At 39.3% G+C, this 25566-nt stretch overlaps 1 protein-coding gene across 1 annotated transcript in view; it reads left to right on the top strand.

Moving 5' to 3' along the window:
• The window catches only part of CD109 (CD109 molecule), a 70991-nt gene that overhangs the window by 3207 nt on the left and 42218 nt on the right, over window positions 1-25566 (top strand). Inside the window, exons 3-8 of the mRNA XM_063152913.1 lie at window positions 11529-11557; window positions 15133-15363; window positions 15507-15632; window positions 22058-22097; window positions 22576-22660; window positions 24994-25090. Coding sequence (XP_063008983.1) covers window positions 11529-11557; window positions 15133-15363; window positions 15507-15632; window positions 22058-22097; window positions 22576-22660; window positions 24994-25090 — 608 coding nt within the window. The remainder of the gene's footprint in view (window positions 1-11528; window positions 11558-15132; window positions 15364-15506; window positions 15633-22057; window positions 22098-22575; window positions 22661-24993; window positions 25091-25566) is intronic.

The raw sequence follows: 25566 nt of genomic DNA, 5'->3' as shown, positions 1-25566 counted from the left end.
CATCATTATTGTGCTTTTTATATGAGTAAGGGAAAATAAATATTAATAAGTGGCTAGTGGGTATTTGGAGTGAAGGAGAAAGTGTGCATACTCATGGATTTAAAGATATTTTGAGCTTGACACAATATTCCAGAATCTAAATGTACTGTATAGGAAGGGAGATTATTTATGACCAATATTTTGGTGCAGAAATTAAGTTAATTGCATTTAATGTGTTGGAAAAAAAAACCCAACTGTATGTTTGCAAGGGGGAGGTTGCTGCTACAGGTAAATTTTGTGTGAGCAAGCACAACCCAAAAAAAAATAGAATGCGTCACCAGGAGGGAATAGGTTTCCATTGCCTAGAGCAGATGCCAGGAAAGCACAAAGCACTAGCTAAATCTGTTTTTGTGAGCTGTACCAAGCCTTGACACACTTTCTGTGGAGATGCAGTGTTTCAAAGATCCTCTTTGGAAATGACTGCAGAAGGTAACAATGGCTTGTGTGCAATCGGAGATGTTGGGTTTTCTCTGTCAACAACAGCAAAAAAATGAAATATGGGAATAACAGAAGCTAAATTCCCTGCATGAATAACTTGATCTTTAGTGATTGCAGTGAGGGATGACTCCTGCCATGCATAGTCATCCAGTCATTGATAATAAAGATGTAGTATGAATTGGCAGGAGGTGTTTTCTTACAGCGTTTGCTACCCAGACATTGCTGTGTGTATGAGAATCCTGATACCTTGATTGCAGGAGGTTCTGAAAAGTATTTTCTGTGTTGGTGCTAGAATGATTTGTAAAGAATAAGAAGCATATAAGTTGGAAAAAACAATTGGTTTTCAGAAAATCTTCTATGTGTAATGAGGTGTCATAATTTGCCCAGCAGCAAGAATGTTTTTAATTCTAAAGAGCACAACGTCATGTATTTAAGGTGTGGTGAGTGAGAATTATGTGAACTTACTGGAGAATTATGTGAAGTTACTGGAGAATTTGGTTTACAGTAATGTTCATAATTTGTAAATGACTTGTATGTGTTAATTAATTTATTCTGCTTTTCTGTACTTCCAGAGAGGAGTACACTGACTTGTTAACAGAGGTTACTGAGCTAGAGCATGGTAAATACTCAGCTAGGATTTGTGAAGCATGATGGATTGTGAGAATGCTTGTCAAGCTCAGACATGTAGTGATCTTCCATAGAGACAATGGAAAATCTCCTTTTACCAGAAGGCATGTTTTACATACTTAATAATATGATTCTGACCACGTCAGTATAAGAATCGGTGAGAGACACTAGGATTAGTAATTGTAAAGTAACACCTAAGTGGGAATGAATGGCCTAAACCCCTCAGTCCCTGTTATTAACCTTGAGTTGCCTCTGTACCTTATGTCAGAATAAAATGACTGAGTTATTGGTGACTATGGTGTCTGTGATGAATATCTGTGGGGTGAAAGGTTTTACTGGCCGTTTAGTGGAACATCTCCTTTCTGCCTAATTTTTCGTCGATGCCTAAAAAGCCAAACAGTGAGAGAGCAGGAATGCCACAGTGATTTTGCATCCATAATCTCCACATCCAAAAGTACATGTAGCTGTGCCTGATGAAAAAGAAGTTGTTAAATAGTCAGCACATGCACATAACCTATGCAAAATCAGAATGAAGGAAAAGTTTTTGGGAAGGAGGTGTTGGGGCTGGACCCAGAGATGACTGATGTAGTAGAGAAGAAGGTGCTCTTTTATGGGCTTTCATATAGCTGGAGTCAATTAAAAAAACAAACCAACCCAAAAACATAGAAGGAGAGAACAAAACCCAGCAGGTTTCTGTGCCTGTTGTTGAATCCATCCTGCTAAAGTTGTTTGCAGAAAAATGGGAGTAGTGATCCTACGCAGTACTTGAGCTTTATGTTACTGTTTGCATGCTGTTTGAGATTTGAGGGAAGGAGTCCTTCTGTGACTCAAGGCTTATGTGGTTGTACATGAGGATTTTCTGGTCACCATGTTCTTTGTCAAGGGAGGGTGTGGCAGATTGAGCACCCCAGGCTGTTTCACAATATCTTCAAAACAGTGGGATAAAACAGAAATGCAGACAGTGAGGCAACTCATACAGATGAGGGAATATTACATGTCCCTGTGTGCAGTTCCCTGTTGCCACTGTGAACTGGAGGGGCTTTGGAGCTTTAAGGAAAGGGAGGGGAGAAGAACAAACTAAAGGTTGTGAATTAGGGAAAAAAAGAAGTGATGAAAACAAACTGAAATTGGTAGGTAACATGCTATCAGAAACAAGAAGGGAAGCAAAGGGTGAAAATTCCGGAGGGAGTCATACTGAAAGGATAAAAGTGCACATTAACAGAGCAGAGAGGTAAGAAATGAAGTAACTAAACACGTTCTAAAATGGCCAAAAAAACAGAAAGAAGGAAAACTGTATGTAGAAGCTATGAATGAGATCAGATTACAAAGGAACTTAAAGAAGTAGCATGGGTAATGAAGAACAAAACTGGTAAGGCCAAACCATTAGTAGGAAAGAATGTGAAGGATAGTAAGGCAGGGTTTTTAAATAATGGATTAGTAGCAAGAAATCTAGCAAAGGATGTGGCTTGCTACCCTGATGAGAAGGGTTGCTACTTTGTTGGCTTGCTACTCTGATGATTAATGATGTTGAGAGGCAATAAGTGTTTAGTCTTCACTAAGAACATCAACTAACTGTCATGGAAAAGGCTTAAGAATTAAGATTACAAAAGGGAAGGAACAGTTTAAAGAGTACTTTGGTCAAGTGTTTAGGCTTGATAAAATTGCCTGTTGAATATTTAGGAAATTGATTGAAATAGTTTAAAATCTGCTAGTGAAGTTCTGAGAGCATAAGTGAACAGAGAGGTTCTGGAGGATTGAAAACCTGCAAAGAAAATGTGTTGCACTATGGGTTGGCAAGGGTTGTAAGTGGAGAAGAAGCAGGATTTTGTCATATTTTGATTTTACTAAGGCATTTGATAGTCTGGCACAGAACTTTGGCAAGCCAGCTGAGGAAGCAGGGACAGCATGAAATTCTTATTTAATATGTTTGTAGCTGGATGAAAAATAGTGTTCATCAAGTAAGTCTAAGTGGTTCACTCTCAAACTGGAAATGAGTTGCTCTGAAACTGCAGTGTTCAGTATGATTGTTATAAATGAAAAGGGGAGAATGTTTATTAGATTAGTGAAGGAGTGGTAAGGATGCTGGGAGAAAGGATTAGATTTTGAATGCATTTTGGCAATACCAGAAATGATTAGGGGAAAAGCTGGAGTGTGATTCACTAGCACTAGTGCGTAGTTCTGCTTTTGTTGATGAATAAAAGAGCATGTGTTTATTGGATGGGGAAGAAGGTGATGCAGCCCTGCAGGAAAAGGGGCATGTGTATGAGGTGGGGGCAATGGTTTAAAAGGCAACAGAGGGTGAAGACTTGTAAGTAGTACTGTGGTGCTCAAAAAAGAAGGTAAACATTGTACTCAGAGGTATACACAGAAGTATTTTCTGTAAGCTATGAGAAAGTATTCTAGTAATCTTCACAGCTTAATTGGGCATCCTGGGGAATGCTGTGCTTGAGTTTTGGCACTCATCATGGAGCCTGTGAACCAGCTGGAGAAATGCCTGGGAGAGCAGACAGAAGGATCTGAGATCTCTCGGGAGACGAGTTCAAACCTGACAGAAGATGGGCCTTCACATGAGGTGAAAATAAATTGTGGAACTCTGTGTCCCAGTTGTTGTGAATGGAAAACATGATTGCATGAATTTACAAGACAGACGTCCATGGAGGATTGGCCCAGTATACAGACACAAAGATTGCTTAGGTTGGGAAGAGTACCCAAGGAAGGGTCACTGTGTACCTGTTTGCTTTTGACACTTTTCTGATGTCTGTCCTTGACGGTTGCTGCAGATGGGATCTTGGGCCAGACAGCAGACAGACTTGGGTTTGACCCTGGGAGTCTCTTCTGCATTCTGAAAAATGTCTGAAGAGAGATGGGAGGAGCTGGTGTGGAGTATCAGGAGAAGTGTGCTATACAACTCCTATGTACTGTTAGGTACATGTAAAAGCAGCTTTAAAGGGAGAAGAGTGGGAGCTAACAGTGGATGGGTCTAAGGTGTTGTCCTTAGTGGTGTCTAGTTAGGAGATCCAAGCTGAAGTGCCGAGTTAGAGAAATACTTGCAGATGCAGCAGGCAGCTGGGAAATTGATGAGTTTCCAGTCATACAGAGGTGGCTTCTCTTTTCATGAGACCCTTATGACTCAGCACTGGCAGTGTTGCTGGTTTCCATGCTGTGCTATCCATGACTACCTGCTTGTGAAGGTGGAGTTGAGATCCTGTCAGCAGAGACTGAATAGCAAGTGTCAAGAGAAGATGCTGGTTCACCTACATTCACTGCAGTCCAAATAGGTATGTGCATAGAAAACATGGTTATAGTGACAGACCACTTCTTCAGCTTCCTGGAGGTATAGCTGTGAGGTTCAGGTGCTTATTTTGTGTGGTATGGGGTTTATATTGCCTTTATGTACTGATGAAGGAAGTCTCTAGTATATTTTTATATATTCAAATAATTTTATTGCCTCAGAAAAGTTATGTGGCTTTGTCATCATAAACTTTAAACGTGTTCCAGAAAATGGAACAAAACCAATATGAGAACAAACCTTCTTATTTTATTCCCTTTAAGCAGAAATTTCAAGAGATCCTGAATGTGTTATTTGCAGTGAATGAGTTTGAGAAGTGACTTGACTTTGAAATTTTGCTCCAGTTACAGCAATTGATGTGATGAGGGTGATGTTAATACTGCCAAATGTCTGGCATGTACAGGCTTAGCCATATTTTGTCCTAATGTGATTTTCTTGTGTTTTAATTTGGAATAAAAACTGCAGCTGCTTTAAATTGCCTTGATAGTGGTTTTGTCTGTGTTTATTTCATGGACATAGGAATGGTGGCCAATAGTGCCTTGAAAGCAGCGTGTGGAGATGTGTATGTTTGTGTGTTTGTGCACAGTCACCAAGGGGATGAAGTGTATTTCACATTTAGTTGTGTAAAAGGCTTAAGTCTGAGATTATTCTGAATTGTCTGTATAGTTTCACAGTCTGGATCTGATGTCAAGAATGTTTCCTGTGTAGTATTCAAAAATTGCCTTCCTAACAGCTGTAAATTTATAGTTCATGGCAGTAGAGTTGTTATGGTATGGTAGGCAGTGGTAATATCATATGCATGACAAGAAGTCCACATATGGCTCTTAGGTTTGTCTCGGGAAAAAGTTGAAAAGAGGCTGTACTTGAGTTTATGCAGTGATAGTGCCTGGATAGCTCTCAGAAGGTCTCTGATTAAAAAAATTATTTAGTTTTGGAAATATGAAGCTGTTCTGTTTTCCTACCCAGCATGCAGTGTCTTAGAAAACACTCTCTGGTTTATCTAAGTGTTGTGTTCTTGGAACTGGCCGGTCTCTGACTACTCAGCTGAAAGTGGTAATAATAGTATAATCCATGGAGCTGGTTGTTCGGCTTTAGAAGATTGAGTGAAGAATTAAATGTCTAAATTATGCTTTAGGTCTAAAAAGGGCCAGCCAGCAGGAAAACATGCTACTTGCTTGGGGAAAGGATCATGGATGTGGCAGGGCAAGGGAAGAGGTGTCCGGCCATCAGCAGCATCCGTTGGTCTGAGAGGATGGGAGATGGTGGTGTCCCTCAAGGGTAGATCTGACAGTGCTGATGAGGGAAGACTGGCTGGATCAGTAGAAGGGCCAAGCAGGGGGGTCTCGACTCCTTTGCCATGCAAGGTAGAAAGACACAGAGAATGCTGTGGTCAGGGGCAGAGGAGAGGAAGGACAGTGCCTGTTCATACCTTCTGTTCGTACCTTCTGGTAAATCTGCATCTGTTGTGTCCTGGCCAGGAGTGTTTCTGGATGGGCTATGGTTGGGTTTCTTCCACTCTTCTGATCATGGAGCTTAAGGAAAAACTTTTATATTTAGATGAAGAAGGGTTTTTATCTAGTTGTCAGGAAAATATTCCTACACTTCCCATTGCAGACTGAAGCTACAACTTGCTAGTAACTGCAGAGTTTGGTAAAACATAGCTTTAATCACAAAAACATCTGTGCATTCTGCCTTTCTTCTGTCCTCCAGGGCTGTGATGCCCTTTCTCTTGACTAGACCCTTAGGTGATAAAGTTTGGTCCAGTTTAGATTATTCCTCCTGTCCCCTTACATCTTTCTCCATAGGCAGCACTGCTACCTTGCTTCTCTCTCCCCCTTTATAATTTCTGAGTGCTTTTATCCTCCAGGTTTGCAAAAACAACTGAAAAAGATAAGGGAGGAGGGTAGGAAGCGGCTGTGGAGGGAAGAGTACGTAGTGCTGGCAGACAGGGTTTAGGAGGCATTTTGGAGCAAGTCATACCCCTTTGCTACAGGCCTGGTGGCCTCATTTGGCTTTGGATGTCAGCCCGAATGCTGACGTCCCCTGGCAGTCCCTGTTGTGTGCTTGAGTGCTGTGCTGCCCCTCCTTCTGTCATCTGTGCCAAACTGAGCCATAACTTATTTGCCATGGCTTAAGCTCTGTATTTTGGGCTATTTTTGTAAATAATCAGTACTAATTTGGGTAGTAGCTTTAGCATGATAGATGAGGAGTATGACATATCTAAAGCAAACTGTGAACTCAACAGATTTGCGGGTCTTCTTTGAAGAATAAGTTGTTGTTTTCACTTCCTGGACAGCTTAGGCCTTGGTATTACTGCCTTTTTTTTTTTTTTTTTTTTTTTTTTTTTTTTTTGCTAATACAAAATTAGTATATATTTTGGACAGGAAAAATAATCTGGAAGGACATTTACTAACAGTAATTTTTATTTATATGATGGGAGTTTTTGAAATTGTTTCAGCAGTAGAAAATAACTCCATTTGCCACTGCAAAGAAAATGTTTTTCTGTAAACATTTCCTATGTATGGGTATATCAACACAGCTGTGAGAGCAAAGATGTGGCATAATTTCAGTAAATCAGTCTGAAGTGATTCCAGTTTTAATTTTCTGTTCTTACACATTACTAAGAAGGATTGGAGACATAGGTAGAAATGTTTGAGTTTGTAGCAATAGTTTGTAGCAATAGCTGCCACATGAGCTAGAATATACAGTCAGTGCTGAATTTATGTAAATCAGAGAGTGGAGTGCTACTTTGCTGATATATTGGCATAAGCTCTCATTCACTGTGCCAAGCCATGCAGTCATTTTTCTAGAACCTCTGTCCTTTTTTGGGGTAGGAAGCTGAAACATTTATGACTAGTCCTAGTGGTGTCAACTCAAGAAGGGGTAGCACAAGTTTCTGGGTGTCTGGGTCAGGCCTGTGCAGTGGAAAAGAGTTTAAGATGCCATTGTTTGTGCTGTTCTCCATAAGTCTAAAAAAACCTTGCATGTGTTTACGTAGAATTTGTTGTATTTGCTTTATTGATAACAATACTATTACACTGACAAAAAATGGCAGGGTAGAAAAATACTTTCAAATACTGCTGATATGTCACTCCCACACTTCCTTTGATTCCTTTTCTGCTGGACAATCCTAAATGCCAGGGATTCTGACGAAAAGGGGCAGGACAGTGTGGCATTTGTTTCCACTGTATTTCCATGTATTTTCTCAGTTCAGTAGTTATTGAATGAATACAGTACAAGCCTCAGGAATTTTGTGAAAGAAACGGTTTTGCAAATGACAAGGAGAGAGATTTTTTTCTTGAAGGCTCATGTGACTTCTGTTGGGATTTTTGGTAGTTTGTATTTTACCTTCAAGATTAATCTTTAACAGTCCACTGAATTTTTCATGTCTCCCCCTAAAACAAAGTCATGATTCCCAGCTGGAAGTATTCCCTAACTAATCTGTTGTGGTAGCAGGGCTGTGTGCTCTTGCCTGGTTGTTCCCTGCTGTGTCCCACTCCAGTTGTGCTGGTGACTGCTGCTGCGGAGAGCAGATGGAGTGAGTCAGGAGGAAGTGTTGTAAGCGATGTGGTTTGCAGGGCTTGGTGTTGGTGCCTTGGCTGCTCTGGGCTCCTTTCTAAACCTACTTCTTCTGCCTGGTGTTAGCAACCTGCCTTTCATAAGTGAAGGGTTTCTTTGCAGAGGTGTGTTGGAGGAGACAGAAAGCTGCTGCCATTTCTGGGGACAGTAGGTGCCAGACTTGACTGATCTCGTGGGAGTGTTACATGCTGCACGTGGGTAAAAGCTACACAATAGGAGGGCTTGCAGCAGAGCAGGGATATGTGATAGCTGTTGGACCACGGTTAATTCCTTATAAACCTGAAATTGCTGTATGATCAAATATAACTTTAATTTATCAAGTGAACAGAAAAATTTGTGAATTTCCGCTATTCAGCATTGACGTAAAGGAAATGTTTTGCTATAGCTCTTGCTTGAGCATGTCCAAAGTCATCCCTAGGCATAGTTGAGTAGAGCTCCAGGGATTTGACTGCAGTTTGATAGTCTCTGAGAATATGGGAAAATCTTGCATGACAGGAGAATCCACTGCGATGCTAAAGAATTTCCGATCTGCCCAGGCTGCTCAATTCCTAGCAAAATAATTATGTAGTGACATAAATTGGAAGATTACCTCATGCCCTGGAGCCTCTTTTATGATTCTCACTGGCTGCGAATTAGACAGTGCTCTGAGCTTTATTACAGGGAGGCTGTGGCTCCCTAGCACTGCCTCAGAAGGTAAATCTTTTCTGAGTTGCACAAATGCAACTGTGATATAAATCTCCCTCCTCCCCAAGTCTTTCTTCATCTGCATCACATTTTTACCTAGCTCAGACCTGATTTTAGATCTCCCAGACTTGGGAGCAGGAAAAAACCCTGCCATAAGATTTCTGGTTTTTTGCATGCCTCTTGTTCTCAAAACAGGTGGAGGCAAGCAGGCACTGCCCTGGTGAGAAAGCTTTGAAGTGCCTGCCCTGTTGAGGTGGCTTTGCAAGCTGGTGGATGCTGCACAGGACTACCACAGCGGTTCCCTTCATCCCTCTGCCCTTGTGGGGTGTGGGAACCAGTGTGTTTGCACTGGAAGGGTAAAGATGGAAATAGAAAACTCCATGTTGTGGGCTGTGGCACAAATACCAGATTTGTGTCTCCCAGTGTAATGAAGTCATTCCTGTAGCCATTGCTGTAATTAGCTGTGTGGATTAGATTAAAGCTAGCATAGCACAACAACCATGTGCATATCCACTCAGACATGTGGTAAATGGTTTCTATTCCTTGTTAATAACCAATTTTTAGCAGTGACAAAGGTTATTTTTTTTTTCCTCTGGTGTTATGGGTTGTGGTTGTACAGACCCCAGCTTTAGCACAGCCTTATTTCAGAGGGAAAGAAATGAGAGAAGGGTTAGGGTTTTAGTGTGTAACTGAGAGAAATTTCAGGAGGTAACTGTACCATCTCTGTTGCTATTTACCATGCATCTTGCTCCCTTTACAGTGAAATATAATGGCCTAAGAAAAATGCTTCCTACTCAGCAGTAACTCACTCTGTCCTGAGTTAGGAAGACATAAGTTTTCTTTAGCTAAAATTAAGTCTCTTAGTGCAACTGTTTGAGCATGGGGTTGTTTGGGTAGATGTTGGGAATAAATGTATCTGTGCATCTAGAGGTGTTTGCATTGCCTATGGATCAGGTGCTCTGCAGGACTTCGTAATGCCTCTCCTGTGTGCCAAGCAAGCTTGGCCAAGTGTGAGGGCTCCCTGCCACTGGAATTGGGGCAGTTTGTCCTCTCCACTGGCTGCTGAGAAAAGTATTTTGCCAGACACTGCTGTGTGGAAAACCTCAAAGGCCAGTGGGGTTGCTCAGAGTTAACGACTGCATGAGATGCTTCTCAAGTGGAGAGACAGGTGATATGAAAAAAAAAAAAAAGTAGGTTTAACAGCAACGTAAACATGTTGTGGAAAGAACTGTGTTCTTTAGGCCCAGTACTGCCCATAGCTGTTAAGGTTTTGAGTACCAGAATGAAGTATTGGAGTGTGCTACCCACAGACTTAATTTGTGGGATGTGAGTCATTTGGTTTAACCTAGTTTATAATTTGGATAGATGGTACACATTGGATAGCATTTTTCTTCTGGTGCTCTGGAAGCAGTCAGGACAACCTGCATCGAGATTCCTTCTGTTTGCCATTGTCAAAGGCAAGAATTCATTGACTTCTAAAACTAACATTTATTGACGTTCAGGGGTTGAGTGATTGCTTTATCTTGGAAGCAATATCTTTAGGTCCAGGATCAAGAAGGACATTAATAAATAAATAAATAGATTTTTTTTCCTTACTCTATGAAACAGTTGAGTAAAAGATAGGTATAAACCTGTGGCTTTTTAGGAGATACAAAAAGATCTAACTGAATAGAATCAGCAGAAGCAAATACAAGTCAGCAGTTTGCCTTGGCAGCCAAAAGGGAGAACCACGTACTTAAGGGTGCATCAAGCCCAGCATCATCAGTGGGTGATTATCCCACTGGATTCAGCCTTGGTGCTGCCTCACCTTGAGTACTCTGTGCACTTCTGTGCCCCCAGTTTTAGAAGGTCCTTCAGTGCATCTGGAGGAGGGCAGCAAAACTGGCGACAGGGCTCAAAGGCATGTCCTGTGAGGAGCAGCTAAAGGCTTTGGTTCCTCTAGTCTGGCTGAGGGGCGCTCCCATTGCTGTCTACAACTTTCTGTGGAGGCCAGGTGGAGACAGAGGTGGGATCTCTTCTGCCTGGTATCCAGGGGTACGAGGCGTGGGAATGCTTGAGAGCTGCAGCAGGGATGCTTCAGACTGGACAGTAGGGAGCATTTCCTTAGTGGGAGGGTGGTCCACCATTGGAACAGGTTTCCTAGAATGTGATTGATGTCTGAAACTTGTCAGTGTTTAAGAGGATTTTGGACAATGCTGTTAATAACATGCTTTAACTTTTGGTGAGCCTTGAAGTGATGAGGTCCCTTCCAATTGGAATATTCTGTTCTATTCTGTTCTGTCCTGTTCTGTAATTCATGGTGTAATTAAGATAAGAGCTGTGACACTAATGGCTTCATGATGTCGTGATATCCAGGAGTTTAACAGGACATTTATTTGGATTTTAAAAATATTTGAAGCCACATTAGTTGAAATAGTTAAACAAAAAGTTATATTAACCCAAATATATTGATACGTTAGTTACTTTTTACCATAGTGACATAGTTCCGTGAGGTTAATTCTGGGTGTTCCTTTGATTAAGAGCGATAAATCCTGTGTGTGGTTTCAAAAATTTTAGTCTTTATCTGGGCTGTAATGGAAAATAACAACTTGGGTGGCATAGAGGGTTGAATAGATCGTAAAAGTGTTTCAGTCTCTGTGGATGTAAAGAAAAATGTTCAAACAGAGAACATGGACAACAGCTCCCACCAAACAGAGAAGTAACGTTGCTGTAGGTTGGTGTTCATACTTTTGCAGCACTGCAAAAGGTGTCTCACATCTTCCATCAACCATGGAAGGGGAGCAGCACTGCTGTAATGTTGATGCTTTGGGAACTGTGTGGTAGTTAATCTCACAGATTTCTGACGCTGTGATATTTCTTCTTTTTTGTTCAGGTACCTTTGGGACTCTTGTTCTTCCAGCAGTAAGTATTGTTTTTGTTCCCTCCTTCCTCAGAAAATGTTGACTGCTTGTAGCTTACCACCTGTTGGTGTTGATGATACATTTTGCATATGATCCCAGTTGTTTTCACAGTATCAGATGAGTGCATTTCCTGACCAATAAATCAAGGGTTTTTCAGATCAAATGCTCTGCAACTTGTTAGAAGTAATTGCAGGACTCAGGAGCTGATTTCCAGCATCAACACAAACTATCATAGAACTTGAACACAAAAATTTAATCTATGTCTTTTTTTACTGATTGATACCTGTATTTTAGATACACCATGAAGGCTAATTACAGCTGAAAAAATAATGTAAAGCAACAATTGAGAAATACCAAAATAAAATATATTTATATATAATCTTTCTAAGGGCTTAGAAATGCATATTCAGTGAAAGTACATTAAAAACCCAAAATTGTATCTTGAATTGTGTGTTGTGTGTGAATCCTGAATTTATGATCCTGGATATTCATCTTGAAAGCCCAATCCAAAGAGTTATGTATTTATATCAGGAGAAAAGTTTTACCAAAGTCAACCAAGTTTTACCAAAGTCTGGGTATCCCTTAATCTGGTTTAAACTGTCTCTGATTAAATAATCTGGAAGTATTTGATAGATGGATAGTCAATGACAATGAGCAGCTCAACTTTATGAAGATTACTAGGTTGAAATGCATCTGTATGAACTATACATTAGCAAATGTAGAAAATTATTATAATAAAAAAAATCAATAAGTTTCTTTATATAATCTGGCCCAGTCTTAAAATGTTCAAGCACCTTACACTAGGCAGGGTATTTTCCTCCCTCTCTTGCTGCTATCTGAAGAGATGAAAACTGACTCATTTTAACTGCAATATTTTCTATTCGTTTGTGTAGCCATGGTAGACTTAGATTTTGTCCAGAGTGTAATTTGCTAGCAGAAGGTGGGTAATGAGTTTCTGGATTCAGCCTCATCTTTTCCAGAGGAAACAGTAGCTGCTTTGTCTGAGGTACTCGTGATGGTGGTTGGTGCAGTCAGAAGTACGTGAGATGGCCTTTTTCTCTCTTGTGTTAGGACTGCCAAAATGGGGATAGTAATACCATTCATTTGGGATGTTTTGACTAAGATAAAATATTTTTACAGCAAGTTCCTACTACTTAGTGTTAAAAGCTGCCTTGCTCATGTTTGGGTTGAGAAATAACCCTTTAGAGAAGGAGTTGGTGGGGCTGAGGTAGTCACTATTACTGTAGTAATTGTGGAAATGTTGTATTAGTGCAGTTTCAGGTAGCATAAATGTGTGAAACAGAAGGTGGGTTACATTGGACCTCAGCTGTCCTAATACACTGCCATGGCAATGCAAACCTCATTGTCTCTGACCTTTACATCAAGAAAGGCAGTTGTGTCACCGTGTTTTGGAAGGAAAGATCTTTTGAAATATAACAGGTATAAAAATTTAGGGAGAAACCCATGCTGTCTGTCGTTATTTGTGGTAGGAAAGGGATACAGGTAAATAGATAAAGTCTCTAAATGACATTTATAGAAGATTTACATTTTTAAAGAAGAAATTGAAGACAATACTTGCAGCAAAATAATACTGTAAGAGTACAATTCATTGCAATGATGAAACAAAACAAGGTTATTTCCCCCCATTTTGATTTTTAATTATTATAATGTTTCCTGGACTTCTTGTAGCAAATCCTATCTGATTTTTAGGGATTACAGCTTCTTTAAGAAATAGTAATATTCATAAATGAATGTTTGAGGTAACAATAAGGTAGTATTTGATAGATGCAGTAGCTAAAGCTGTTCCTCTTATTTGAGATATTGCAGAATACTTGGCATGGAATTTGGAGGGTGTTGAAATATGTGAATCATATGTTCTTGGCAATGTGTGTACAAAAACCTGCAGCTGGAGAAAATGCAAAATCCTTTTCAGTGTGGGACTTTGCATCTAAAATTTAATTCTATAAATCCAGATTTTAAAGGGGGGGATGTCTTCCCATGTCATCACAGGCCTGCTTATAGGTGAAAAAGAGCTTCTTTTTATTTTTCCCCCTTGATTTTTTTTCCTGGCTTGTTTTAAAAACCGAAAGTTAATAGAGAAGGATGGAATTGTAGTTGATTCTGCTTTATAGGTAAACACACAGAGAAGGAAATGTATTCTCTACAGACGTTTGCATCTACCTCATTTGTCACCCAGTGACATTTTCCTATGTTTGTGAATCCCTGTTGCCTCAGTGTGTGCTGTTAAAATGAGCTTTGACAGCAGTACAGCCTTTCTTTATAGCACTTGGTAGGATACTTTTGAAGTGCTGTGCCTGCTGAGTTAACAGCTGTAATTTTCATTACACTGCAAGAGGAGTGCTTCAGTTCCATATGTCATGCTGCAAAATGCAAGCCTGTCTTTAGCTGTCTTAACTTCAGAGGTTTTGCTCCAGATTTACAGTTTCAACTCCAAACAGAAGCATGTGACTCTTAAGCTTTTCAGCAGGGCTGCTTGTTGGAATGAGCTGTGTGCTGTGTTAAAGCCCTTCCCCTTCCTCAAAGAGCCATTCTGGCGGGACAGAAGCAGCATCTGGGCTGGGATGTCCCTGGGGTCGCTGGCTGTCTGTGAAGGCTCTGCTCAAGTAAAATTCCGGTGTGCTGCAGCATCTCTGCTTTAGGCCTTTCAACCCCTGTGACTGGGATTCCTCCCAGCTAACTTTAGGAAATGAAGTGATGCATCTGAATTATGAGCTCTAGATTTCCTCTGTGCAGTGGAAAGACACAGAGAGAGAGAGGGAGAAGAAGTCTGTGCGTGATTACTCTGACCTTATGTGGTCTAAATTTCCTTGCCAGTGATATCTGTCTTCTGCCAGCACTGAAGGAGCTTTCAATGTCTATCCAAAAAAAGTTAACCATATAAATTTTATATTCCTTTATTTCCTAATATTTTTGGAAGGATAATTATTTTACTTTCTAAATGAGTCATGGTAGGTGCTGTAATTATTAATTATGAAAGTGAAATGAGACAAAATCAGTGAGGTTGCTATTGAAAAGCAGTACCTCACTTTATGAAAAACAAATTCTGTATTTGATTGATCTACCCCATAGGACATAAAGCTAAAGACTGTAAAAAAACAAGTGCAAAGTTCTCTTGCTGTCCTGCTCATCTTGCTTACATGTACTTTCTTTAAATATTTTATTTTTGGAAAATTTCATAGCAAAAATTATGAAGAAAAATATCAGCCCATTATATCAAACCAAAGAAATTTCAAAATAACTTAAAAAGAGAGCACAATCTATGCATGTATAAGACTGTGAATTGCATATAAATGCATTGATACTTATATTCTTGAAAATCTGATTGCTACTTAAAATTAGATGGAAATGTGTTGTTGTACTTCTGGTAAGACATTTTCTGGTAATTGTTGAATAATACATTAAAGTAGTGAATAAAATCCCCTTTCTCTTTTTGAAAATTTACATAAGTTGACAAGTTCAGTTATATATTAGTCCTTTATGTAAAATGTTTTTTAAATAATAGTGTTTTCAGGAATATTTTGGATACCTAACAGAGTGTCACTATTTCTTTTTAAGCTGCCTCTGAACAGTGCTTCTGGGAATTATGAGTTACTGGTGGAGGGCCGTGCTGATGGCCGGCACATCTTCTCTAACCGTACCAGCCTGATGTACATGTCAAAGAGCACCTCTGTGTTCATCCAGACTGATAAATCCATGTATAAGCCAGGACAGGATGTGCTCTTCAGGATTGTCACTGTCTATCCTGATCTCAAACCTTACCAGGTGTCTCTGAATATATATATCCGAGTAAGTATCCACAGGAACACAGTTAGATGTTAGATTGCGTCACATGTTCTGAATTTGTGACAAATATAGGTGGTATGAATTGCTGCCTAAATCTTGCCAGCAAGGCCACTTACATTTAACATGCAGCTTGGCTTTTCTCCTAGGACCCTCGGAAGAAATTGATTCAGCAGTGGTTGATGGAGGAGGGTGATTTGGGTGTGGTTTCCAAAAAATTTCAGTTGTCAATGAACCCTCCACTAGGAGACTGGTCCATAGAGGTGGAAGTGAACGTGAGTATTAACACTGCCAAGTAACAGAGAGATTTATTTCTTCTGCTAGATGTGTATAAAATTGTGTTTACGTTGCTGAAACCAGTTATAAACATGGATCATGAGATGAGCAAATCCTTCCCTCATGTCAAAAATTGGGCAAACCTCACAAGATTTTCAATAGTACATGCTTTTGTGGGGAAGGATACAAAACCCTACATACATACTTTATTCTAAGGTCTGTGTTTTGATTCCAGGATAAAAATAGTATTAAAAAAGTGAGGAGTTGTAATATTAATATAAAAGAACGATATCATGGAGTAGAGTTTTTTTCCTTTTTAAGTGAAATACTCCTACATTTATTTTGCAAGCAAATACACAGAAATTTGTTGTATCACAATGTGCAGCCAGTCAGTGTCTAAAGGGTTGAGGAATCAAGATTATTTACAGATCTTTGCCTAGTTTTAGGCGTGTTTCAGCAGCTCACAGTGACTGATGAGTTACTGAGGAAAAAATAACTTTGTAAAATAGAAAGGATGACTAGTAATGCAGGACGATTGCAAAACAAAACTGGAAGAGTCTGTGTTGCATGTTGCTATTGGAAGTAACTCTCTCAGGCCAGTCCTTCAAACTGTTGCACTCCTCATACACCATGGAACATGTTTCAAAAATAGCTGGAGGTTTAGCTGTTCAAAACTCTGTGTGTCAGGGTTATTCAGCCTGCTTTTTAATACCTATAATTTGGGAACTGCATTTCCTATTTGGCTTGCAGTGGCTCTTCAGAGACATTTAGCAAGTATAAACAGGACTGCTTAATGTTACATAATGAGGGAGATGATGGGTAGAAAGGAGAAAAACTCACATGATCATGTATTACTCAGGAGTAACATTTACCAGTACCAGTTATGTGTTTGATAGATCTCTATAGGCTTAGCCATGTGAGGGTGGTGCTCAAGTGAGGGTCAGGACTGGATTTTTCAAACACTTTGTCATGTGGGTGTGGAGTTGTTGCTGTTGTCTGTGATGGGAAAAATGTATGAAGTTGTTCCTGTGCTCCTCCCTGTGCTCTGCCACTCCTTCCCTTCCCCTGCCTGCTGTTCAGTGGCCTCTCAGACATGCTAAAGCAGACGTAGAGCTGTACTCAGGCTGAGATCTAAAGTGCAGTGGGGAAGTGACCCAAACTGAAAAGCATTTGTGTGTTTTTCTTGGCCTAGACCAGACCAGATCACTGATCCAGCTGAGAAGCCATCCCCACTCACAGCTATTGTAGGTGCTTCTCAGCACTTGGGCAAGTGTGGCTCAGACATGGAGACAAAGCCTGGCAGCAGTGGTGGGCTCCTTCAGCAGCTCATATGCCAAGCAAAAAAGTGTTTGTGAAATGTGGCTTGGGCTTTCTGCAAAGGCTTGAGAAATGCTGAAATTAGGAGATAATTGATGAAGGGGTTGTGGCAGCTATTTTCAGGATCTGAATGAGTGCCACTCCCTCCTGAAATAAAACCAAAGAGAAAAAAAAAATTGTGAAGTTGAAAGAAACATGCCTTGTAAATTCATCTGGGCTAATGAAACAGCTGTGAGACAAGTGAAGTGAAACCTCAGAAGAGTGTAGTTGATGGTATTCTAAATTTTAGCCATGCTACAGAAGGTTAATGATCTTGGAAAATATATGTCAGAGTGAGAGTGTCTCTCAAGTCATGAGTAACAAGGAGAAAGTAAATAGAGAACGTTTTGTTCCTGTCTGTTTCAACATATAGCTAAAGGGCATCAGGTAGAGGAGGCGAAGCGTGATTTCAAAATGACTGAAACATCGCAACTGAACTGCAGAGCACAGCACTGGCAGTTATTGTGAATACTCAACACTTGGGATTAAGAGGGTCTGGACAAATTCTCAGCACACTCCATTGAGAACTGATAGTAAAAAGGCCTTAGGTGTCAGCTCAAGACACAGTGTCACTCCTGGCTACCCTGGTTGACGCAGTTCCCTAGGTGTTCTCTATTATTTCATGGTTGTCTTTTTGGAAAATGCATTCTAACAACACAGATTGCTGGAGCAGCTGAATACAAAGGTACCAAACTTGTGTTAAAAGGAGATCAGGCTAAATGGTTCCTTTTGACATTTAAACTCTTTGAATTGAAAATTAAGATAGGGGAGAAAATGAAGTGTATGTTATACTTGAGGAAAAAAAAAAGGTTTTAGACCTTGCTGTCCAGAAAAAAATGGCTATTCTTACAGTGCTTATCCTTTGGGAATAGAACAGCAACCCCAAGTCCCACACAGAAATACTTATGTTTGCTTTCAGGCCCTTTTTTGTTTACACCTGCTCCGTTTTAATTTTCAAATTCCACATTGAATATAATGACAAAGCAACATGCATTATTTCTACAGCAGTGCCAACATATCTTCATTGGCTAAGGGCATCATTTGCATGATACATTAAGTGACTACTGCAGTATTCACACTATTGGATTAGGTCTGCCAGTGTGTTGTCTCACAGATTTGTTTTTCTGAAAGTATGCCAACCATCAGATTATTGAAACCTGCAAGTCACCTTGCAGAATAAAGGAAAAGAACTTTCCTAGTGGGAAACTCTACTTTATTCTCTTGGTTGCAAGGGAGTTTATGCTGTGAAATACAAGATCGTATGGGATGGGATTGCGTTTGAACATGGAGTTGTGTTGGTGATATTGTGGAGATTTAGTGAGTGTTCAGTGAAAGCTGCTGAGCGACTGGATCCCTCCTCGTGGATATTCCTGGCTATTAACTGGGTATTCCATTCTCTTCTGCAGCAGTTCTGCTGTTCAAGGGAGATGTAGGTTTTATGTCATATATAAAGTCGCATAGATCCACCAGTCTCTTCCTGATAAGAGAGGCCACTGAGAGCTTGGATTTACTGCTAAGGAAAGCTTAGTATAAAACAGATATGTCTTCCTCTCCTTAACTAGTACTGCCAGCTCTGGCCCTGCATGGCATCCAGCCAGCTAATGGATCTGTTGAGGCTTTAGGAACATCTTCATATGGCAAACCCAGGCTGATCTATGCATGACTTAGCTATCCTGATGCCATGACTTGGGCTTTCTAGTTAAATAGCCAGCCTTTCTTTCTCAGTTTCCCTCTTGTCTTTAAAGAATTGTTAAGTGATTAAATAACGTTTCCCTTCTCTTGATTACAGATCAGTTTCCAAGTGTACCGAGTCTTGATTTTTGGAAGTGCTTCCTCTGAATTCTGTTTTAAATCAGGTTTTGGCTGCTTGCTGCTGTTAAACATCCTGTAGTATTTTTAATAAAAGTTCAGGTGTTAGTACAGCTGTTCCAGGAAAACTCAAGACAGAGTAATTATGGTCTGGTTTCCAAGCCTCTACCTTGTATTTTAGTTGGATATCTTATATTTCCTGTTGCTGAAAGACTTCTAGTTGCTGAGTTTTTGTAGCATGCACCTCTAACCAGAAGTTGTTTCTAGTTAAATGGTATTTTGTAATCTAATTTATGGAAGTTGTTATGTATAAATTTATGATCAAATATTGAAGAGTATTAATGTTTCAGGTGCAACAAGGGCTTTCCAAAATATTTTTAAGAGTATTACATTTTTTTAAAGCTTCAGCTATAAAGCAAAGTTTCAGAATCAACTGGGAATGATTACATACTATACAGGTTGAATTTTGTAGCTTTTGAGGTTTAATACATGTTGCAGATCCACAGCAAATTCTGTCATGTTTTATGCTAGATTAGTTATGGATTTCACATTTGATGCGTTAAGTTTAATGTTGTATATATAATTGCTTAAAAAATGTGTCACACTTCTTCAAAATCAGACTGTACATAAAGCCTTTGGCATTGCCTGAGTATTCAGTAGTTTGAAAATGTGCACAGATATTCCATCAGGATCTGCTTGTGTAAATAGTGGTGACACTGGTGGGACGCTGACTGGTTTTTGGAGACTGTGCTATTGAATTTGAACAGAATTTCATTTTGGGGTTTGTTTCTTGCATGTGCAAACAAAGCATGGAAGTGATCATGAAGTGCTTCTGTTAGTTCTGTCTAGACAAAAATCTGTTTTATTGAGCTTCAGAGCCAAGGCGGAAGAGTGCTCCTGACAGGGCCTGTGAGACAATGAGGTAGCCCAGGAATGCAGCTGGTGCCAGCGCTGTGCTTTTCCAGGGCAAAGCCCTGGACCACACCCAGAGTCTTTCCCCATGCTCTAACAGCAATGCATGTCAATGTCAGAAACAAATAAGAAAATGGACACAGATGAGATTGATTTCAGGGACTTTCAGTTGCCAAAGAAGAAAAAAAATCTGTGGGGAATGGCTCCTGTGACCTCAGTTTCATTGGATCAGACCCAATGAATTAAAACAGGAGAGTTCAGCACAGCAGAGCAGAATCTAGACTGTAGTTAGGGATTCTTGGATGTCAGGATACACAGCATCTGAGGCTTCCCTGCAGAAAGGCTCATCCTCATCATCCCAGAACACTTCTATGGATCTCTTTTTGGCACAATTTTCTTACTCTGGGCGATTGGCACAGAATGCAGTAGGTGTTCTGCAGTTTAAGAAATGCTGATTTAGAGCAAAATGTTGTTAGTCTGGAAGGGGGAGTGTAGCTAAGAAGAAGGAGAAGGCATGGAAAACAAAACCTGTACTAGAATGAAGCTGCTCTGGGAAAAATGGAATAGGTGTGGCGTTGTTTTCCTGTCCTAAAGAAAACCTCTAAAAATCTCTCTTGGGTTGTACATATATAATTAACTGACTAACTGCTTTTCTCAAAAGCTACTGTTCCTGGAAACTGGTTTAACAACTTCCACATCAGTATATTTGAACAATATTTGCCAGAGAGACAGCCTTGCCCTAATGAACTAAAATGATTGAGTGGTTGAAGTGTTGTTACTTGTTTTACTTCAGACCAGCTTGCTAAAAAATGTGTTAGTGGAAAATCTGGCTTGGTATTCACATCATCAAGATGACCAAGTAGGGTCTTTGCCTTTCCCTGAGCTGTCAAGCATGACTTGATTTCTGTCACAAAGCTTGTCATTTTAGAGAAGAAGCAGCCAGGAGTACTAGCCTCACTGTAATCTGTTTTCTACTACTTACAGCTATCTCAGTTTTTAATTGTAGTTTTAAAAATTTTATTTTTACTTCTAAGATGATGGGAAATAATATTTCCTATTCAAGGGAGATGCTTTTTAACTGTGCTGTCTGGGGTAACATTTTGTTCAGGGTTTGCTTTATGGCGAGGGTCACGTACATAGTATTGGAAGTAAAAGCTGTACAGAGAGCAAGAAGTGAGGTGAATTCACTGCAGGTCATTTCCCTAAGACCTGTTCCTAAGACAACCTGATAGTAATCTGATTGTGGACTGATTTATGCATGTCAGTGCTGTAGCATTTTGTCTTGCAAATATTATGATTTGCACAAATGTTGTGAAAGTCGATAATTCTGCATGCATATTTTCAGACATAGGCATATAAAGATGATCAGTGACTTGACCATCAAATTGGCAGCAATCTGATTTTTACTTTGATGGGAGTATTTTGCTAGGAGATGTGTAAATACAGATACGTAAAGGGCTCGGTCTGAGGTACTTAACTTGCAAGGTTGTTGAACAAAAGTTTGTAATTGTTTCCATTTTAGGTCCTGGTCCTAGGGTTTTTACCTAGGAGTTCTCAGCTTATCCTCTCTTGCTACAAAGAGTCATTCCTATCTTACACATCTTGATGCCCCCTGACAAATGGTTATCCGTATTCATTTTTCTTTTCCCTCCTGGAGGAAATGAGTAAAGAATTTAGAAAAATAGGAAAATAGAAGAGAACACAAGTAACAGCAAACTATGTAGTTCCTTGATTTCTTTCCTTTGATTTTAAGTAACAAATAGCTGAAACAAGAAGATACAACGCAAGGGTATCTCTTCTGAAGTAAGTATGGCTGTGGACTGTAACAAAACTGCAGCCACCTTCTGAGTAAGTGTGCAATCATAAGATTATACAAGGTTTAGAAATAGTCTCATCCACTAGATAGACTCTGTAGGAGCCTCGTATTTGTAGAAGTTAATTAAAGATGTGCTAGCAAAGATGGTGCTGGTATGTCGGTCATGTTTTATCATGATGACTGTGACTACTTACGCTAGGTAGTTTTATGCTAGCTAGCTCAAGTATTCAGTTTTTTAGTACAGAAACCAGGCATATATAGACAGATGTCTGCAGACTGGAAGCTGCACAAGCTGTTCATGATAAATACTTAGAATCTGCTTCACATGAACTTCTGTGTCCCTCTGCTCTGTAAATATGTACTACTGGTCTCTAGAGGAGCTGATAGTGATTGAGCCATGATTTAAAATCACACCATGTCAGAAATTGTAGTTTAACTTAAATATGGGTGGGATTTGGCCAAGAAGGTATGTTAAATTTACTAATCTAATCACAATTGTATGTATTTTCTCATATGAATTTTTTTCAATAGGGTCAAGTTCATTATCAAAGATTTAAAGTGATGGAATATGGTAAGTGCTATTTAGTAGTGACCAAAATCAGTAGTGATTCTCCATTAATTTATACTGGCTTCCCTTGTCTGGCATGAACATTTTAAATACTCACAGAAAGTTAAATTTCCAAATCTTTGGCTTCTCTGAGACTGACAAAAAATCAAATCTTATCAGCTGCCCTGTTTATCTTTGGTAGTTTTAATGATCCCAAATTACCTGGTTGGGAAGCTTGCTGATGAATTCTGTAAAGGCTGAACAAGCTAAATGTTTTATATTTCTGAATTAGAGGCTTCTATGCAGGCTGTTTTTATGATGCTTTTTTCTCCTTTCAACAAAAAGTCGTAGTCTGGCAATTGGCTTAAAAATACATCTTACCTTTTATTAGGAAACTTAGGAAACTAGTAGTCTTTATTAAATTACATGTTCTACCCTTGTTACTTAAAAAAAGAAATATTCCTTCTGTGAATTTAATACTTCTTGTAATTTTTGTTTTTAGTTTTACCAAAATTTGATGTCCTGATAACAACACCCTTATACTACTCTTTGAGAGATGAAGATGTAACTGGTGTTGTCTCTGCAAAGTAAGTAAATCAGTGATACTGTTGTCACCTTCACTCTTCAAGACACTTATTGGGGTTCTTTAAGTGTCAAAGTAAAAATTAGAATGCTAATAAAGCCCCATCTATTCAAAATTAGTTGGCTAGTATCTGTTTCTACTTGCTGGATTTTGTTGTAACAAGATTTAGTAGATTTTCAGACATCTAGTAAGTTCTTTTGTTTTGGTAAATATAGTTCTAGACTACAGCTATACATTTTCAGCTACCTTACTTGAAAATTTCTTAAGTTTCTTCCTTTTAATATGTGTTTTGATGTTTTTTTTGTTCTTATGGTATTTATGTTCTTTTACGGTACTCTCCAATTCACCATGTGCAGGTCTGTAGGTACAGTAGTTGTATTTTATTAGACCACTTGGAAAATTAGGCAGACTTCTATGAACATCCTCCTTGTTCCAGTAAATCAGCATTGCAGATTTCAAGCATAGGTTTCTTGTATCAAAATACCTATAGCCGTAAATAGGTAAAGAATGAAAAGTTCTTGAGAAATTCAGAATAGGCTTCAGTGTAGACTCCTGTGTAGATAATATTTTATTTTTCAGCTGAGCAAATATCTAGACAAAAAATTACTATGCATTAATCTCAGAAATTAATTTTATTTTTGAAGATGAGAGCCAGATAGAGCTACCTGATAGATCCATCCAAGAAGACTGAAATAAAGGGTCTTTTGTGGGTTATTTAATGACTTAAAATACATACCTTCTGAAGAAGCACTCAGTTTACAAGTGAAATGCAGAAATCATTGTTTAGCAGGCTATTTAAATTAAATGTTTGGACTTTGAGAAAGCACTTCTTTCTGTAGAGTGCATGCAACCTGATGTTATAAACTATCAATGCCAGCTTGGATGGGGCCCTGAGCAACATGGTTTAGTGGGTGGCATCCCTGTACATGGCAAGGAGGTTAGAACTATATGACCCTTAAGATCCCTTCCATCTCAACCCATTCTATGATTCTGTGAATCTCCTAAGGGGCAATTAAAAAAAAGTTTTCCTTACTTTTTTTCCCCCCATTCTACTTTGCTTTTGGAATTCATTATATGCCAGGTAATATTTGATTTCTTAGGCTGTTTTGGACCCTTTCATTTGGTATACTCATAAGGTGCTTGAAAGTGTACCTGTTTGCTGCAATAAATTCATACTTAGACACCAGTGAAGCATCTGAGGTTGAATCCCAGCAGTGACAAAGTTTTACTGATGCATCGTAATTATTTATAGAGAATGACTTGATTCCTGATGACTGTTTTTTGGAGACATAATGCTTCTTTATACAACCTGTAGATGTCATAAAGCCCATTTTCTTCTCTGGAGTATTATTAGATCAAGTTAAGTACAGGGATACTGCTCAATGGCAGTATAATTTCAAGGCTAATGGCAGCTTATTACTGTAATTAGTAATAAGGTTTGCTTAGGCTGAGTTTATATGCCAGACAGTGTTATCAGAGTTGTTCCTGTAACTATGCTGTTTGATTTTTCTTTCTTTCTGCTTTTCAGCTTTGATATTACTTAAGTGGCTGCATAATGATTTAAAGTACCTTAAAGTTACCACAGCTACATATATTACTGCTGAGGACTAGAATGATTTTAGGTGTCCTGTCTGTCCTCATGTTGTTCCTCCCCTCCTTCACTTCTCTGTCTCAATCTGATAATGTTGTGGTTTCTCTTAAGTATAACTTGGAAACATTTATACAAAATTTTGTTTTATTGCTGCTTAGTGGCTGCAGGTTGCTATTGTCATCCTAAGAAGGGAGTATGTTACAGTTTTCAGATTTGCCACAACTGGACATTGTTTGCAATGATTTATTGAGACTGTGTTTACTAAATAAGTAGTAATAATTATGACCAAATGTCTAGAGATATTTCATTTTGGGTTGGCAATATTTGGTAAGCAAAATACTTACACTTCCCACATCCCATTTTAACTCTACCGCATATTAGTTATGATGCTACATCAGTGTTCTGTTCAATAAGAACAGAATTGTTCTTCTAATTGCTTTCAGCTTTTAGCTTAGTATAGTTAACTTTTGTGCATTATACAGCCCATAATAATTTTAATAGGCTTGTAGAGCTTGTGTAGTGGAAAGAACAGCATTGTGTATCTTCTCCAGGTTTTAGGTTTCCAGCTTTGATGTTGCTAAACTGGTGTCAGTATGGCAAACTCCATGTTTTGGAGTAGAAATGTATTCTGCCCATATCTGAGGCCAGAGAATAAGATTTTAGTAGGATCTTGTGCCTTGAGAGCTCTTCAGGAGCCCAGGTCCTGGGGGGTGGTGTGTTGTTTGACTTTGCCTGATGTGTTTCAGGTACACATATGGAAAGCCAGTAAAGGGAACTGTAACAATCACTTGCCTTTCTGTTTCTTACTGGACAAACAAGAAAAATATAACAACAACAATGGAGGTGAGTAATCTCTTAGTAGTTTCTTTAAGTCTGTGTCCTGTTGTTGGTTAAATGATGCTTGGAATCATTCCTGAGTGCCAAGCTGGAGAGTATTAAACTCTCTTTAATTTCCAGCCTAAAGCTTCTAGATTCAGACTGCTTGGTGGGAATGACACTTGGCACCTGTGCTCCATTTACTTGTGCCTGGAGGTTACTTTGGAGTGTGCCAACTGACCCAGGTAGAAAGATTTTCCAGGAACTTCATAGGTGCTGGAGGACCCATGCTCAGGAATGCTCCCTGGCCCTGTGTCTGCCCCTGCACACTGAGCTCTGTGTCACAAGGCTGGAGGAGAACACTTCATTTGTCTGGGTGGAGCTCTAGCATGGTAGAAACCAAAGCATTTTGCCTACTAATTGCCAGCAATTACATTTGAGCTACTGCACTAATTGTAACCCGAAGCATGAAATTTAAAAGACACACAATCTGAAGGCTTAAA

This window comes from Melospiza melodia, chromosome 3 (genome assembly GCF_035770615.1).
Source record: "Melospiza melodia melodia isolate bMelMel2 chromosome 3, bMelMel2.pri, whole genome shotgun sequence".
Lineage (NCBI taxonomy): Eukaryota > Metazoa > Chordata > Aves > Passeriformes > Passerellidae > Melospiza > Melospiza melodia.
This window is presented reverse-complemented; position numbering and strand designations above follow the sequence as displayed.